General features: G+C 39.8%; 1 protein-coding gene across 2 annotated transcripts in view; it reads right to left on the bottom strand.

The window, feature by feature from the left end:
* Nucleotides 1–310: 310 nt before the first annotated feature.
* Nucleotides 311–19304, bottom strand: part of LOC127598080 (DENN domain-containing protein 5B-like) — a 36913-nt gene continuing 17919 nt past the window's right edge. Inside the window, exons 6-21 of one of the 2 annotated variants that reach the window (XM_052061609.1) lie at nt 16804–17035; nt 14025–14175; nt 12601–12697; nt 12401–12520; nt 10671–10823; nt 10491–10569; nt 10309–10375; nt 9629–9757; nt 9428–9549; nt 8983–9128; nt 8631–8749; nt 8114–8298; nt 7892–7974; nt 6444–6570; nt 4999–5173; nt 311–3957 (exon numbers count right to left, since the gene is read on the bottom strand). In XM_052061609.1, coding sequence (XP_051917569.1) covers nt 3774–3957; nt 4999–5173; nt 6444–6570; nt 7892–7974; nt 8114–8298; nt 8631–8749; nt 8983–9128; nt 9428–9549; nt 9629–9757; nt 10309–10375; nt 10491–10569; nt 10671–10823; nt 12401–12520; nt 12601–12697; nt 14025–14175; nt 16804–17035 — 2169 coding nt within the window. In that variant the 3' untranslated portion in view covers nt 311–3773. The remainder of the gene's footprint in view (nt 3958–4998; nt 5174–6443; nt 6571–7891; nt 7975–8113; nt 8299–8630; nt 8750–8982; nt 9129–9427; nt 9550–9628; nt 9758–10308; nt 10376–10490; nt 10570–10670; nt 10824–12400; nt 12521–12600; nt 12698–14024; nt 14176–16803; nt 17036–19304) is intronic. The other variant, XM_052061610.1, reaches the window with a different exon arrangement.

The raw sequence follows: 19304 nt of genomic DNA, 5'->3' as shown, positions 1-19304 counted from the left end.
GTAATCCGGTTTCCTCCCACTTTCCACAAACAATACATGGCAGGTGAATGGAACACTCTAAATTGTCCTTAAGTGTGATTGTGAGAGCGACTGGTTGTTTGTCTGTGTGCCCTGTGACCAGTTCAGGGTGTTCCCCCGCCTACCGCCCGAAGACAGCTGGGATAGGCTCGAGCACACCCGCGACACTTGTGAGGCTAAACAGATTAGAAAACACACACACATATACACACACATATACCGTAGTCAAAATCCCTTGGGACTGGATTTAAAGATTTAAAGGTGAGTAAAGGGAGATGAAGAAGAATACCAATGCATTCAACTTGTTTTATTAGTAACTTTAATTTGAGACGTCACATTTTCATAAATAACCTTCATTTATTGCTCTCTCTAATCTGTATTTAAATGACAATAGCGACATAGTGCTTGCGCGGCAGTGCAGGAGAAAGATGGTGTTTCTTCACTAGTAAATGAAACGTAATACAGTGAACCCTCACTGTATCATGGACTTTTAAGCGATCATTTGTTTTAACGGGATGTGGGTGGTTTACAGTACAGGCAAATCCGCATTCGGATTTGCATGGCTTCAGTGCATGTGTGTGTTCACATCTATTCTTGTGCAAAGGTTATACGAGGCAACTGAACTCTTATTGTTTTCTGAAAATTTTGAAAAATTACCTGGGCAATTATGCTCCATATGTGAAAGGAGTCGTTTGAAAGGTTACAATGACTGGAACATTATATGTTAGCATTGGACTCGTGACGAAATTATATGGGCTGGCTGACCATTTCGAATGTCCAATGTCTAATATTTCTTTTGCTTTATGCCAATTTTACAGTAAATGTCAACTGGGAGTGATGAGGAAACAGCTTGAAGCAAGCACACAATTTCTTATCTGGAGAGCTGCGCTAGTGAGCGAGTATTCTCCTTTCCGTTTCTTCTTCTAAGTGATGTTATATGGTCGTCTTCCATTTCTTGACAGCAAGCATGTGCGAACAGGCGCTAAGGAATACTTTTAAAAGTGTGTTTAATACGTTTATGACAAACAGGGGGTCACGGTTTAATACTGTTGTATTTTGTTTGTTTTTTTAGGAGCTGGTGCTCTCTATTTAACACTTTTATGTCAGACAAAAAGCAGTACCACCATCCACAGGATAATAATCTATAGTTTGGACACGAACCTGATGCCTTTGAACCGGAAAACATGTCACAACATTGAGAGATTATGCGATGAGACTAACATATTTACAACAAGAAGAGAAGTGGAGAACAGACTTGAACTATTCTGAGTCTGATCAACACAAAAAAGTGAAGTTACCAGAGCAGATATAATAAGAACAACAGCATCATAGCAAACCGCAACACAGAGGGAACAAAGCGCCCCTTTGGCGCGGGAATAAGCAAATAAGGCCCAAGACCCGATAGTTGGGATCACAACACACTAGAGACAAACCAAACAGACTGGCCATGCATGCGTTTCATTTTAAAGTTAAGAGCGTGAGAGCAATAGCAGTTGGAGGAGAGTTAACACTTTCAAGGTTAAGTACACGCTTGAGGAAAAAAAGCACATTATTGGTGCATTTCATTGCATTAGAGCAGGGGTGCCAAATTAATTTTTTGTCTCGGGCCACTTCGGAGTTACCGCTTCCCTCGGAGGGCCAGTGCAAAATCTCAATGTTATTTATTACCCATGAGAGTTTGACATTTCGGTACAGATTTCAGCAAGGATCATGCAAGTTGACACACATGATTTGCTCCCGCCGGCCACATAAAATGACGTAGAGGGCCAGATCAGGCTAGCGGGGCCTCGACTTTGACACCTGTGCATTAGAGTGTTTTTTAAAAAGTCCACTTATTTCATTAGTTCAAATTGAAAAGTGAAATTCATATTCAACCTGAGGTTGTCAAACATTTTAAACAAAAAGTACCCCCGAAAAATATGTCATCAAAAACTAGACTTTACTCCTAAATGTGCAATTAAGAATGTGTTCATGTCTGAACATAAACACTGGGCTTAAAAAAAGACTACTGAGCCAATTAAATTGTATTACACTTTAAAGTTGAATAAAAATGGTACCTAGCTAATGAAATACATGTTTAAAAGAAACAGTTGTTATATAATAAATGCAAATGTATTGAACTTGAAAGTTAACAACTGAACTGTATTTAGGCAGTGATTCTATTGTGCAAAACATTGAGAATCACTGTGTTAAGTTCACTAATGCACAAACATACTTATCAGAAGGCCAATATCGCGGGATTTTGAAGTGACTTTTTTTTAATTGGTTCACACAGTTTACTTAATTATTCGCATGTTATCGCATGTTGAAAGGAGAGTCAGTTCTCGATGCGCTTTTCAGCTCTTGAGTGAATGCCAGGAGAATAGAAAAAGGCACTCAGAACAGACTTGCACAGGAGGTGCTGTCAGCCAGAGCTCATAAGTGGTCACTCACATGCAAACGTAACAGGACACCACGCCAGGCGCCGCATCCTCATAGCACTTAAACGATAATATGTACATAATATGTTCAGAAAGATCTGTACGTTTATGCTCTCAATTTTTCAAAATTGTTTGCAATACAGTAAAAAAATGTATTTTCATCAGTTTAAGTGTGCTTTTAACAATTCTGCATTTGTTCATGATGTCTCTATATTTCAGCTTTTTGCGGCTGAGTCTAGAATATCCACCCTGCAATAAACAGGGAAAGCTTCACTGTATTCCTACATTCAAAAACCTTTTGATTCCAGTTCCTATGTAATAGTATAAGTTCCTGAGATGGTGAATGTGGGGGTTTTCAATCGCCAAAATGTAAAAAAAAAAAAAAAAAAAACCTCATGAAATAGAGATCTATACGAGTTTCACTTCTTGAATTGAACCAGTGAAATAAATGAAGTTTATTACTTATTACTTATTGTAATTGTAACAATTGTGTGCTGTATTGTTTGACTCTGGGATGTTACCCAGTTCATGCTTTTGTCCCCTTGACACTCGACTTTAATTTTGGACATGCCTTTAATTTTTCTGCTGGTTATGCCTGTGCATTAGTTCTGAACATCGCAGCCTCCCCTTTGTTGCAGCGCTGCTTTTTGTTGCCCTCGGTTTTCTCTTGGATAACAAGTAAATACAGAATCGCCATACCCCCTCCATCGTGGGTTCCGACAAGGTTTATATGTAAAGTGCTTTGTTACAGTTGCAGCTGTTGTGAAATGCTACGTCGATAAAGTCGTATTGTGATGTATTTAGATCAATCAGTACACAGAAAGTGGTCCGCCTTTAGAAAAACAGTTTATTTCTTTACTTTCTTTATATTTTGTTGTGTTTTTTTTAATTCGCATTTTATGTACTGCTATGGCTTGATTTGGTAAGAGTTACGATATGTCCTGAAATTGTAAAAGTGAAGTGTCAAGGGTCCAAGAGCAGTATTTTTAAGGGTAGCGGCCATATGACAAGTAAGCCCCACAAAGATACGACAATGTACTTTTTTTCTGAGCATGCACACGATATGAGGAAAACAAACAGTCTGTCCATGTGAACTTGTGAATGACAACTTCTGTCCAAAGCTTGTTTTGCGTTTTTTTTTTTTTTCTTTTCACAGTGTAATCACACAAAGGAGAATCTGACTACTTCCCGAAGCAGATACAGTGTGTAAAGACATTTACAAGGCAAAAGGTTTGGAGCTCACATGGCATCATTCACGTCCACGGGGGCCTTTTTTTTTTTTTAACAGCAAACAAGGAGTTCAGAAGTCTGCGTGGCAACGTCCTCTATGATGTGTCAGAGGACCACGCCCTTGACCAGCGACGTCTCCAGCGTGATGGCGAACTCGTTGAGTGTGCGCAAGATGCGAGAGAGTGAGCACACGGCCGCGCGGTCGCGCATCAGGGCGCCGTCCTCGTAGGTACGTGACGTTAGGGGACACTCGGCTAGAAGGGGAAGCCACTGGGAGAGGAGACGGTCCCTAATAAGAGGACAGGCCAGCTGGTTAGTCATTGAAGACAGATTGATTTTACTATGCTAATTTCTTTTTGCTCATTTATGGCATTTCCTAGTATATATTGGCCGAAAGCTAGTCGACTTATGTTTGATAAAATTATATGGTTTAGTTAAATATTTTGGTGTTTGAGTTTACAATGTTTGAATGTCTTTTATTTTGCATCAGGTGTGTAAACTTCGACTTGGAGTGACAAACTTGAAGCAAACATGTTTTGCATCGAATTAGGAAAACTGAATTGCAACCATGAATACAGGTGCAAAGGAACACTTTGCAGACCAGTCTTGCATGTACACAAAAAGTCTGACTTTATCCTTCCCATGTGAATGGTAATCATAATTATTCTACAGCTAACACTTGCTAGGATAAAAGATTTCAATGTGTAAAAAAAATCCTACATTCCTCTTGTAATCAAAGCAGACAAAATTAGATAATTATAAGATATGAGAGCAATTTGAAAAATACTTTATATTACTTACTATACTGTATAAACAGTAGGTAAGCTCTGAGCCACACACAGCATTAACACCAGAAATATTATATATGAAATCTGAGGGGGAAAAATTAATAATTTTAGTCTACAGATTCCATAATTCAGGTTTTGCAGCAGTAAATTGGACAGTAGCTACACACAATTATACAAATAATGGTATTACAGGGGGAAAGAAATCTATATACTGTACATATTTACAACACTAGTCAATGAGACTCAGCAGAAACACATTTCAGTAGACACAGGTTGAATTTGTATACAAACCTTGTGCAAAAGTGCAAATGTACAAAATAAAGACATTTTAAATATTTTCATTTTTGTGTTTTGAATAACTTCAGGAAAAGTTACCCAGGTTTAGGGTGAAAATTTGACATTAACTTTATTTTATTGCCGCCAAATTGTCAAATTAAGTCAAATTTGACCCAGGACATATGTCAGGAAGCACTCTAAATGTGCACACTTCCCCTAATTGAAACGCAGGTGATTGGGTAAGTGCATATTGTGGAGTCACTCACCTGACTCCCAGGCAAACCAACAGCTGGAACTTGCCCTCTTTTCCAATATTTCGCGGCGAGGCGCTAATGGAGTTGACGTAGTGGCAGAGCAAGTCGCAAGGCGGCTCCTTTATCAACCTGGAGCATGGCGGGTGGCCCAGCTGGTCAGCCGTCTCCATGGAAACCACAGCCTTCTCTATTCCAAAAACACACAGAGAATTTTAGGATCGATATACACTGCAGTTCTAAGTGCCCAATTCTCATTTAATGCCTTGATCCCATAGTTCAACATACATGTACATTTGAAATGACACATATCCCAAGATGCCAAAATAAAAAAATACTTACCTCTCACATTACCAAATAAAAACTCCGATATTCACCAGGATATTCTGACATGAAAAAGAAAAGAACCTCACACTAACGAAAACTGTCTTACACACACAGAAATACTAATTAATACCAAAAAACTCACTTCATAAAAGTATCAATAACAGAAAAACCACTCATGCAACCAAAAACGTCAATCATGCGGAAAAAAAATATCACAAAAAAAAACTCACATCAAACTGTCTTTCACCAAAGCTCTCACATCCCCGCCAAAATCTGTTGCACACACAAATATCTTCACATACAGCAAAAACTCATGAAAAAAGCCTCATGCACACAAAAACACTCAATTATACCAAAAACTTCTCACATGCACCAAAAAAAAAACTCTCACAAATGAAAATAAGTCGATCATGCACTAAAATTTTCTCATTCTCATTGAAGAAAAACCTAACTCAACAAAAACCTCTCCAGTTCACTCAAAAAATTCTCTTACACACACAAAACACGCCTACTTTCACACAAAAAATGCAATAAAAACTGCACCTGTGCACCAAAAAACACTCACATGCTCCCAAAACTTCTCAACCAAAACAAAATCACACACACACACTAAAAAAGACCAAACAAAAAAAAAACTCTGATGTGCATCAAAAACCTTTCACATGCACAAAAACACACCAAATTACCCTTTCACTCTTATCCTAAAAACTCTGACACAGTCAAAACCTCCTACTGAATCTCAAAAAACCTCACTCACACAAGAACCTCTTACATGCACCACAGAGATTCTTATGTACCGGTACATCAAAAATCTCACACTGTCACCCCCAAAAAAACAACAAAAAACAAAAAAACAAATCTCACTTTGACCAAAGAATCTCTAGGTTACACCCAAAAACTTGCCCAATCCACCCAAAAACGTATCACATTCTCTTACACAAAAACACACACCAAAAAAAAAAAAAAAAAAATCCAACATTGTCCTTAAATCCTAATTGTATCATGGGAACCATGTTGTTTAAATCCAGCCTTAGTTTTGGTGTTAAAGTGAAAGAGGAACGGAATGGAATTAAAATGCCTATAGAGCGAGACAGCTAGAAAGTATATGTAACACGGAAGAACACAGCACTCACCCACAAAGTCCCAAACAAACACATTTCTCTGGAAAAGACGGCTAGACTTGAAGCCATGGAGGAGGAACTTCTCCAAAGAGGGAACCAGTCCTCCCTCGCCACATAGCAACATGGTCAGGTTGCCTCTCTGCCAGAATGGAAAAGGGACAAGGAGAGACCAGAGTCAATTTCACTGGCATGTCCTCACACAAAAGACAACCGGCAATACTTTATAGCAGGGGTGGGCAAACTACGGCTCGCGGGCTGGATCCGGCCCACTGGTCTTTTTAATCCGGCCCGCCGAAGATTGGTGCACAATTAAGGTTTACTGCATTCATTTCGTTTGGAGTTGTAATGGTATTTCAACACCAGGTGGCTCAGTTAATTCAAGTTGCTGAGCACAGGGAGGGAGAGGAAGACGAAGAAAGAGGGAGAGAGTAATGACCATGGAAGGGAAAGTGATATGTATCTGATTAAACGAAGCGGGTAACAAAGTACGAAACGTTCAGAAGACGCCCGCAGTCGGAAAAACTCAAATCTACGAGACTTTGAAAAACAAGGAAGCGATTCTTACTCAGTCCGATTCTGGCAATTTCCATGCTCAGAGTGAATTGCTTGTGGCTCGAGTAAATGAACATTTCCTAGAATGGTTTGATTCTTATCATGTTAAAAACTTTCCGCAAACTGGACCGCTAATAAGGGTGGGATAGCAGTCAAATGTGTAGAGCGTGAACAACAGGGGGCTTAGTACACATCCTTGAGGAGAACCGGTGCCGAGTGTGATGGTGGAGGAGAATGTTACATTATTACTGGCATACAAAGACATTGTGCTATCTTCTTTATTTTCTATTTCTAACTTTTGGCCCGGCTCACCACAATATTTTCTGCTTCTCATTTGCCCAGCCCCCCGGGAAAATAATTGCCCACCCCTGTTTTATAGTATTTGTACTACCATATTTATTATAATACATGACAATACAATGTATCACTGAAAGTGTTGATCCAAATAAGAGATGTTTGGCCTTGGTGGAGGTCTGCTACTCTAGAGATTTTTTGAAATCCATTAGCTAGTTAGCTACCTATTGAAGTGTCCAGTTAGCGTGTCAGTTCTGGAGCTCCATTACATTCAAATTCTGAAATCTAGTCCAAGCCTGGCTAGCAAAACAACATCCGAACGGATTTGCGCACATTAAATGATCAGCATCCCTGGCGAATATGATGTATTCTATTTAAATGTTGTGGGCTTTCTCGTGTTATTAGATAAATACTTATTCTGAACTGCTCCACATGATGCCCACAGTCCAGTTCTGTGCTGTCATATTGTGTTTGTGTGGCGTATTGACGCTTTCTACAAGTGTGACATGATACCGGTGGTATTTAGAAGTGGATTAAGCAATGAAACTCCTCATTTAAGGCCCAAGTACGATACTGTGTGATTATACTGTATGTATTAAATTACATTCACATACCTCTTGTTCAGGTTTGTGAAAGTGCTTGACAAGGTTATTAGCTGCCTCCCGCATGTCTTCATGGACTTCAACAGACAACACTCCTGTCAAACAAAAACACAAGTACAGAGTAAGAAACATAAGAAGGCATGAAGACAAGTACAAGAACCGCCATTTATGACAAGAAATACTTTCCAGACAGTAATACTATAAAGAATTTACTGAATAATTTTCAGTACGTACTCGCCCGGTTTCCAAGGGATCCCAACACAGCTCGTACACCTTGGGAGGGTGAGGCCAACTCTGGCGGGGTCCCAGTCCATCTTCCGGAATCCTCCTGTCCACCAGGTGATACCAAGTGACCAATGAGGATTCGTTCCAGGCTGCCGTCACCCACGCCTTTCCCCAACCATCGACCACAAGGGAACCTGGCAGAAACGACCATGCACATTTAAAAACCAGAACGGGCAGGGGAAACAAAGAGTTATTTTTACATTTTATTCAGTACATCTGCACGACTAAACGTGGTGCAAAATTAGAAATGTTTCTAAAAATGGAAGCTGGGCTTGTACTTAATTTTATTATCTTGAGCAAGGGGACCTAATTTTGTGGGGTGTAACTAAACAAGAAGTCTAAAGCTGTCTGAGTCCAATAACAGTTGAGTTGATGCTGACACAGTACACACAGTAAAGATTAGGACATCTGTCATATTCAGCGTAAATGAGAAGCATGTAGCATTCAAAGTATACAAAATTCTTACTTGTATGTGTGGCCCGTGATCTCATTGTAGACCATCACACAGTCAATGAGACACTTGGCCAGCAGGCCCGAGTTCTCCTGTCCCAGCTGCAAAGTGCTCAGTCGGCCCAGGTTCTTGCACTGGAACAAACACAACAAATTGTGAGGCTCAAGCTGATAAGCAACTGCTTACGAAAACTCATAAATTGGGAGCATTTGTAAGCCAAGGTACTAACTTATTCCGAGAGGACCTGCTATAATTTCATTAAACTTTGTTCCAAATGAGATCATTATGGTGAAAAAAAAACTGCTGTTGTTTTATTCTTTTCATTTTTAACAAATGAGTTCTTAACTATGTATGTGATGACGCAAACCTCAAAAAAAATCTCTTGGGTATTCTTGGGGATCTGTTTCACTCCCGAATCTCCCATTTCTCCAGACACACACACCCATGGGTTGACAGTCGCCATGGCGATGCTCAGCTTCTTCATGGGGATGATGGCGACACGATAGGGAATGTCTGCAGAGAGGCGGGTTGTTTATGGGTAGAAATATTATTTGTGTCTATATATCCACACACACACACACACACACACACACACACACACACACACACACACACGCACGCACGCACGCACGCACATAATGTTTCATGTTTTTATTTATCCCGCTTTTATGTTGATTTTCAACATTATTCCTGCTTTGAATTCCTTCCACACACTCTGGATTGTTTGAATGGTGCTGCACATATAAACTTGCCCTGTCTTGCCGATGGGTCACATAAATTAACAAATGGGAGTTCTATTTGTATTGACTCACTGATAGAAGCGAAGGCGTGCGTGAAGCAGAGGTAGTCCACTGTGTTGAGAGAGAGAAGATGGAATAGAAACTGTTCTCTTTCTTCCTCGCACAGAAGGAAAGCGTGAGGCTTGTATAACTGTCTGTGTGGACAAACAAGAGCAAACAAGGTCAAATAAGGCACCAGACAAACACAGGAATTAAATTACTGTATTTGTTTACCTAAGCAACTCCTGATTTGTAAGTAGCTCTTTAAGGTGTTGTGAGAGCATCTTCTTCTCCAGGGCCAAGCTGATCCAGGCCCGGGCTTGTCCCACCTCAGACAGACCCTCACTCATTGTTTGGATAAACCTGAAAGAAAATGTTATGCACACGTTAAGAATGTTAAATAGTGATTTATCATTATTAATTGTCAAGTATTGTTCAGAGTAACATTTTCCTTTTTGCATCATTTTTAAAAAAATTGTGTATTTTTTTTAATTGTTGTATTGTTGTATTGTTTTTGTTTCAGATTTTACTTGAACTATTATACCACTTTTCACACCCCTTGTTTTCCTGTGTGTCCAAAATATAAAGGGGTGAGCACACGTACCATCATTTAAAGTGTCCCTAATTAAGAGCCACACAACAAATAAAGTTCAGATGTTCTACTCCACTCAACTTTCTTTATGTAACGCTTTCACTCTAGTAGGCTTATCCTGACATTTTTGTAGTCACGTCTTACAGCACAACCCATGGTCTACAAAGTGCTTCCAAAGCATCCGAGGGATCTTCTTGTTCAAAAGTATCAGTCAGGAGATGGGTTCAAAATCATGACTCACACATTTTCCATCTCTTTTCCAAGGGAAAATGTCTGATTATAAGCAACAAACTTTCTTCCATTAAACTCCATTGTTACACACCTCATATCTTGGACTAAGGATCCTCTTAGAAGGACACCGCCATCGTCATATTTTCTCTGCTCTGCACCTGAAAATATTTGACAGGAATCAGAAACTGCATCTCATAAAAGTCGGAATGAACTGTCGAAACGACACAGGATGATGTCTAGTTCATCACAGCATGTCATCCCAATCCCTACTACCTGGAGTCTCAGCAGGCACCTCTGTCTTCTCCAAGGTTGCCTGGAAATGAAGCAGGTGCGACCACAGAGCTGATTTGCCCTGTTTAAACACAGCAACAGTCATATTTACCATGATACCTCTGTGAGTGTGTTGACATCATTTTCATTTGGCTGACATGAGGTTGCGTGATCACATCTGACCTGTTTCATCTGCAGACCGTGGCCCCAGGTTCTTTCCAGTAGGTCGCACAGACCGTGAATCAGCGTGTTCTCCTGCAGGCCAGTAATGTTGGCCTCCCCCTGACCCACTTCCACACTCTCCTTCCCCATCCTCTCCATCAACATACGTTTGGTCTTGAGACGCAGAATGAATTGAAAAGTAAGAGAACAATTCAGGGTGTTTGTAAACAACACTGTGGACCACAAATGTCAAAGTCAAGGCCCAGGGGCCAGATCTGGCCCGCCACATCATTTTATGTGGCCAGCAAAAGCCAATCAAGCATGTCAACTTCCATAATGCTTGCGAAAGTCTGAACTAAAATTTTAAATGGTCATATGTAATCCATATTAACAATGTTTGAACAAGCCATTATTCTTGACTTCTGATTTCAAAACTAGTTATCCATCAATTTGTTGTTCGCTCTGTATGCAATATTTGGAGGCAGTTAAACATATATATGCTTTCACAATCATCATCAGTCATAATGGCCCTCCAAGGGAAATCATAACTGCATTGAGGCCCACGACAAAAATGAGTTTGACACCCCTGCTGTTGACCATTTCACCATGATGCACTTAAGGTAGCAAAAAACAAACCCTTAAATGTCATCTGACCAATGCAGAGCGATTGAGCACAAAAGGGATGGCGTGAACAGTGATTTTAGCCTTCTCCTCGACAGGCGCAATTTGAATATGTCAAGTGTCAGTTGAAAAGATGTGATTATAGATGAGGTTCATTTCTACCAAAGAGACTGCAGTCACTGACCACAATTTACATTTCCACAAGCAAGCAAGGACATTCAGCTATAGTTAACATGCTCATTGACGGACCAGCGATTGAGTTTAATTTTGGTTGCTTGGATAAATGGCACAAATGAGCTCTATGGACCCTGAAATGGATTGCGCATCGTCCTCTTCGAGCATGCGAGCCATTATGTTTTGCTAAATTACTCAAAGACAACCCAACCAAACATTTTTGCCAGAAAATGCATCCCACAAACCCGGTAATTTCAAGTGTCTAACTTCGACAGAAGGCAGCCCGGTCGTTTTCAGTAAATGTTTATGACGTCCACTCGATTCATCCTCCTCACCCACAGATTTTGTCGGTTAATTTCAGGGATGCAATTTATTTTCGACTGAAGTACAACTACATGTGAGCAAACGCTCGTAACAAGAAGCAATTACTGATGCAAATAAGGCTTGAAATTGTGATGAAAATGTAACATTTTTTACCTGATAAAATATTATTCCAAAGCACAAATGTTTCTTGAACATTTTCTACATTTCATTTACTTTTGAGAGTATTTAGAAGGCTGGTGAAGTGGCATCGATGTCATAGATTCTGAGCATTTTTATGAGGTAGAGTACAAGCACACATATACAGTATCTGTATCATTGCACGCATTCCTAATTAATTAGTGATTCATTTATTTAACATTAAGTATTAATAATCAAAGGGAAAAAAGCTAAACATTTTAGGGAATATCTGGTGGTGCAACCTCAGACAGTTGTTGTCATCATTTTACATTAGTGTTGGTCATTTGCTTTTTGCAAACCGGAAGTACCCCAGCATCTAATGTTTGCAAAACATTATAGAAAGGTCTATTGCACAACTGGACAGCACGACAAAATGGCAATCTCACCACAGTGCAATAAAAATAGCCCCCTGGCAGAGTTAATAATGACTTTTGTAGACCATCAAGAGCTCTCACCTTCAATCGACACTCACTCAGCAGCCCTTGAACAAACTCCCTGTGGGTCTGAGCGATGACTTGAGGCGACATGTCCAGAAATTTCAGCTGGTTAAGATGCTTCCTTGCCAATGAGTGCTTCTGTGGAGGAAACCGAAATCAACAGACATAAGGAAATCACATTTTTGTACGGGATTGTTTCTGAATGCCAGACAAAGCACCTGTCTTTGTTCACCATCTGGTGCAGAGAGCTCTCCTGCTGCTGACATTCTCTTGGTATCGCATATGCGGGATGGTGTGACACGACTGGATCGCCTCCTCGGACGTAAACAATCAGACACTCAGCAGTGAAGAAATTACAGGCACAACATGTACTTCTGTCTCATATTTAGGTTTTGATCTAAAACTCAAAACAAAGAGTTTGCCGTTCCTATACTTTTGGAGGGGACTGAAATTCTCTTTGCTTCATCTTTAATTTGATTGTCAACCTGAACTGGGAGTGGCAATAAACAAGTTGAAGTAACACGTTCTCTTTTGCTCGCAAGTCAAAGCAAAATATCATCTGAGCAACATCTGGTCTCCTGAGAAAACCGTAAGTCAGGTCACTCACAAGTCGAGCTACCACTGTATTTTTACTGACTATCCATGTGTGCTTTGTGACAATACATTTTCATATGACAATACGAGTAGCTTGACTCAGGTCGAAAAAAAAAAGATGGTGATCTTGAAAACGAAAGGCTTCCTGTTCGATTCCATTCTGGTTGAGTCCCTTTGAGGACCCCACGAAGCTTCTGCTGTGTGCTAATGAGTCGTTGATTTTACGCCATCACTATTAATCATGGTGTGACTGAAGCAGAAAGAGCTGTGAATACATGAGAGCAAGCCAAGTGCAATATAAAAGCAGTCTATTTCCAATCCATAAAAATACAATCAAGCTGATTCGCAAGACTGATTTGGAAGAGTGCCCTGGATCCAACCTGTAACACAGTGAACTCCGGCTTTATGATGATTCAAGTCTTACACCAAGAATATACATTACAGTTTCAAGCGATTGATTTGGATTTTTTATATATCGTGGTGCTCCATGTGTGTAAAGTAGCAGTTGTTTGAAGGTTGACACATTTTGGCCTTCCAGATATTGTACGTTAGCATTTAGCTACTGAACTTTCGTGAAATGAAATTACTGTATGTGATTTGGTTGAACATTTTGTTTTTTAAAATACAGTGTTTAATTCTCTTTTGTTGGCTGTATTGTATATCGTTACTGCTTCATGTGTGTTAAAGTGGCTGTTGTTTGAAGATCTATCATTTCTGCTTACATCTATGCTAATTTTCATTAGGATTAAGGTTGCAGACTTTGAAATGGTTTCGTTGAACATTTTGGCATTTAAAAATACAATGTTTAAAAAGATCCAGTAAAGTGAATTGAGCAATTTGGTTCTTAGTACATAATAGTTTGTAGATAATTGCTGAAAATGTGACAAAATTGAGAACACCGTAGTAATGTTTTGAGCGTGGCTAAAATGCAGCCCAGTGACTTGATCTGAAACTTATCACCCGCGAAAATCTGTGGTTCACTGCACATCTTTTTCTGGCTGAATAAGTCATCTAGACATTGGTTTCCAATCGCGGATGAAGGACTCACTTGTTGATGCTTTGCGAGTGTATGAGAACATCGGCCTGCAGCTTGGGAAAGTAGCCCGGCTGGTGGCGACCCTGGCCGATCCTCATGTCCAGGAGGTGCGGGTGTATGGCAGTGTGGTCGGCCTTCAGGAGCCGGCGCTCAATGGCCTGAGCTGCACGGGTGCACACACAATGAAAATGTAATGAAAACACAATGGTGCTTGTCACTAGCGTCAGCAACAAAGGCCTGAATAGAGAAGATAGATCATCGGCAGCATTCAAATAATAATTCAACTTCATATTCAATTAAAATTATTACACAGCATATACAATGGGTATACAGTGAACCCTCTTTTTTCACGGGGGTTACGTTCCAAAAAGAACTTGCGATAGGCGAAATCCATGAAGTAGTCAGCTTTATTTTTTACAGTTCTTATAAAATACTGAACTATGTATACAATGCAGAGGTGATTGCTCTAAGACTACAAGGGATGTTCAGCTTCACATAAAATGTCAAAAAGTAAGTGATCAAATGTACGTGTGTACGTACAATTGTGTGGACATGTCATTGACTAAATATGCTCTACAACGCGCTCAACTTTTGTTCCGGATCAGCTTCTTCTCATTCCTACAGCTTCACTGTGCTTCAAACTGTGTGGACGCGCGTCGACCGCCCGGACGCTGGGCGTCGAGAGAGTTCAGGGTAGGTTATCCCAATACATTGAAATGAGATGAGTCATTGGTTGAATGCTGGTTTTGTCCCACCCATCGGACACTCAGCGTCTCTGGGAGTCTATGGACAGTGGGCGTGTATCGGCTGGCCTGGACGCTCAGCTTTTCTGCATGATGATTGGATGAGCTGTCTGAGGCTGAATCTCTTTTGGATTGACAGTAAAATGAGCCAATCACTGATCTTATGGTGAAGTCATCCTTTTCATTTTTTTTGAAAAGGAACAGAGAGTAGAATTCACGTCTAAATAAACGGACACATTTTATGATGTAGGCCGAAATTGAGCTTCCCCTCCTTGACAGACCAGCATTTGTCACTGATACAATGAAACCAAAGACCAAAAATTTGCAAAGGTAAATTTGGCAAGCTGTACAGAGACGAGATGCAAAAACTGTTCACGTTGCTCCTTAGCCAATCAGGATGCAGAACACAATTAACTGTTAAAAAAAAGCATTAAAAACCTGCACCAAAAGAAATCTGTGAAACAGCAAAGCTGTGGAAGGTGAACCGCATTATAGCGAGGGTTCACTGGATACAATCAATGCATTCACTGTTAAATTAGCAGGTTTTCTGACACAGTATGTAAAGGAGAGAATATCCACAGTGAAGTGTTTGTAGGAAATCTTGTCGTCAAAAGTGGATACCGAGGACAATAGGTCCCTTTAAGGACCGACCGCACTGGGTAGTCAACTGTTCATTGAAGAGGAGTCAAAGAAATGTTGTAATTTTACCCTCCCCAAAATCTAGACCTGCTCTGTCTAAATATGGTGAGAATACATAATTTTGCAGCGATTTGGGTTTTTTTCCAAATATATTTTTGTCTGATTTGAAATAAATTGTGAAACACTTGTCTGTTAATTATAATAAAAATTGATTTCTTAACAATTCTTTGTTTTGTTTTCTTTTAAAAAGCTAGTATTTAAACTTGTTTAAAAAACTAAGAAATCTGATCTTGTTTTCAAAATAAGTAATTTATTAAAAATAATAATAATAATAATAATAACTTAGCTGTGTGAAATTTATTGTGATGCCGAGTTGTCCTAAGTATGCACTTCTGTGGACCATTTTTTTGAGTACCAGAAGCACGGTGGTGGCAGCAACATACGTTCATATACATCATGTTTGTTCATGATTTAAAAAAAAGATGCTTAATTTTCAACAGAATTGCACGAATTGAAATTATTCCTCATAGTCCAATTAATTTTCATAATACAATATTGGCTACTTAAAAGGGAGTGTTCATTTTTTACATCAAGTGGAATGAATAATAATGACTGAATGAGGATCAGATTAGAGGAAGCTCACAAAAACAGCTCATCCCCCACCACATTCTTTAGCACACCCCCATCTTTAATGCCCTTCCATCCGCACCACTCCCCGTCTAAGCAGCCTTAATCCCACACTCGTTTTGCCTCTTGTCCTAATTGACCTTGATGTTCATATGAGCAATATTTTATTCAGTTTGATGTGCTCATGCACATTGAATCAACAGAATCATCATAGGAACACAAACCAGATACGCAACTGTGATAAAATCAGATTGTTTTGGTTTCATTTTCCCAATAATTTTCTTGAATGATCTTCAGTAAATAATTGATGTATCTTGAGAGCAAATGTCATGCAAATCTGAGGGGTGGGTTTTCTATGACAGCATTTATATAAGAATTATGAACAGCAGGATTGTTTAGCTTTACTAAAAGATGGCAGGCAAAACCGCAACAGTGTTCTTAAACCTAACTCTCAGCTATTTTTCATAATCTTGGTAAATAGGTTTATTACAGGATCACCTCGTCAATATGCTTTGTGATTAGGAAAATGGTACCCAAAGTGGTTGCTCTCTCTCTTTCTCTCTCTCGGTTTCAAAAATATATTGAACACAATGAAGTATACTTTTTAGATGCAGGTGCTCATTTTGTTTGTGTTTCACTGAATCCTTGAAAAGTGGATCGCTGTGTACGATGAACAGCAATATAGCAATAATTACTTGAAGCTTTAAGGTGCAAGATGACAACCTACAGCAAAAATGAGAGAGATTGAAGCTTGATGTTATCATTGTGTATTTCCAGTGTACCTGACTCAAAAAGGGTGGAGCATTTCCTGTAGTGACTGCCGGGAGAGTCGACTTGGTCCGTGTCGTAGAGTCGCTCCCTTTCCAGGCGGCTGTCAAAGAGCTGTTGCAGTGGCTCGCGGTCAGCCCAGCGAGAGATCACCTTGCCGTCGGCAAAAGATGAAAACATGGACGTCTCCAGGAAGCGGGACAGGAAGTGCAAGTGGGTCACAGGTTGAGCTGAGAGGAAGGCACCCTGGAATAAGAAAAGTCCACAAAGAAATAATGTAGTTAAAAGAGATGCTACGTCTGAAGCGCAAGATCCTAACATATTGACACAATCTGGCCCTATGTGAGCATTTTCACACCCTCGGGATCAATGTTGGATTAGTTTTTCCCAACCTTTAATGAGCAGAGGTACATCATTGAAGAAAACTCTTGCAAGTACAATAATGCACGGTATTGGCAAAACATGCGATAAGGGTGTCGAATATAGCGATATTCAATATGTACCCAAAGAAATCACATTTTATTATCGAATGCAAGAAGAACATTTTTATGGGCAAAATAAGGAACCTCTATGTCTTCTTTGTTAATTAATTGTAATGTCCCTTGATAATGTTCACCTATTGGATGGTGATGCAGATTTAAGGTTACAATGGACTGGTCAAATTCAGATATAAGCATACAATTTCAAATGAAACTTAGCACTAGTCTTTGAGATATGCATATTGGACTGGCCTTTGTGGCCATTATGATATTTTTTCATTTTATTGTGCTGTACTGCTGCTACTGTATACACAGTGCATTTTTCAGCATTGGCCAAATCACATATTCATCGATATTTTTGGGAGGCTATTTTCTATTAGTCTCAGAAAATCCACCAACTCATGATTTTCTATAGCGTGGCAAAAACAAAAGTCTGAATTTTTCAATTCTTTTAGTGGCCAAATCTCAACTTCTTGAGTGTCACGGCTCAATATTTTAGATGACAAATCCTTAAGTGTGCAGTCAACATCATGCAGGTTCCCCGGTCAGTCTTGAGAAGTGACTCAAAATTGTCGGTGGAGATGTCCTTCAATGTGTGGTCTGCTCGGTTGGTCATCTCTAGTACACACACTGAAAGAGCAGTAAGCGCACACATTATTTTCCTTTCCCATGAGGGGACTCTCACATTTAAAAATAAGCACATGCTTACCCTTTATTTGCCCTGTAGGTGAATGTAACGAGTGTTTAATAAGTGTTGTGCTACCTTTCTGAGCTGTGCAGGCTGGTGCACTTCATGACCTGTAGCCAATTAATCCAATTAGATACACATAAGGGTGAGCTGCACTGCCCTCAACTAGGACACTGCCAAACCTTAAGAGTTATTCATGTACTAAACAGTTATTTTTGTCAGTAATACAAAGCTCTCTGATAACCTGGCAAATTTGCTTGCATTCTGAACTTTAAAGTGGAACAGGAGCTGTTATTTGTGCTTTATTCCAGAGTATAAAAGAACACCTTTTGTTTCCTCCATTCCCTGTGGGGCAAATGTGTCCAAAAACAATGGCTCCAACTAGTACAATGTTTCCCTACTATATCCCAGTTCACCATTTGTGCCACTGTAGATTTTTAATACGGGAGACAAACATTCCCTTTTTTTCCCAATTTTGACATTTGCACAGTTCCATGTTGCTTCAGTGCAGTACCCTGTTGTGCCGGGCAGCAGACTCATCCCTAGATCGCAGCCTTAAGAGGGGCACTTGAAAATGCATGACGGGTTGAGGCTTGGTGGGGGGAGGGGAGGGGGGTGTCAATTATTACTAATACCCTACAGAAAGCTCTCACTTTGCTCCATATTTTTGGTGTTACTGGACTCTATTTGCGCAGCACTGCCACTCCTTGTCTTGAATGTCACCTTTTGCAACAACCGCTGGCAAGTATTATCACAGACAACATTTACAGCGCATTTCCATAGTGTACACCTAGAGTACTTCTTTGCCAAAGACACACTGGATGCAGCAAAGTGAAGCGATTCGCAGAGATGCTTCATTAATTTGCTCTGGGGCGATGTTTCATCAAGCCAGAATTAATTGGATTAATAGCGTTGCTTTTGATTGGATACTGTCATTCCGACTCAATTTGGAGAATAAAAATTGCTGATTTTATGGCGAACACGCATCTCCCGAAAAGGGCCTTCCGACTCAAGGCGGTGTCTACGGCAGAATAAAAAGAAAAAAAGGAAGTGGTTGCATGCTCTGTTCGTATATGTTGTTGACCCGTGTTTTAAAGTACCGGTAGTTGTTATTTGAAGATCCCTGTAACATAGATGCAAATTTTCAATTAGTTTTGCATTATCTGCTTGCGTTAAACCAGCGGACGTTCGACCAATTAATTGTCCAGCTAATTAAATTGGCCAAATGGCCGATATTTGTTGGTTGTTATTACTAGTTTAATTATTTACACAAACTTGAAAACTTAATTTTATCTATGTATAAAATGACAATTGTCTTAATTTTCACAAGAAATTGAAGTTGCGCAAG

Source organism: Hippocampus zosterae, chromosome 3, assembly GCF_025434085.1.
Source record: "Hippocampus zosterae strain Florida chromosome 3, ASM2543408v3, whole genome shotgun sequence".
Classification (NCBI taxonomy): domain Eukaryota; kingdom Metazoa; phylum Chordata; class Actinopteri; order Syngnathiformes; family Syngnathidae; genus Hippocampus; species Hippocampus zosterae.
This window is presented reverse-complemented; position numbering and strand designations above follow the sequence as displayed.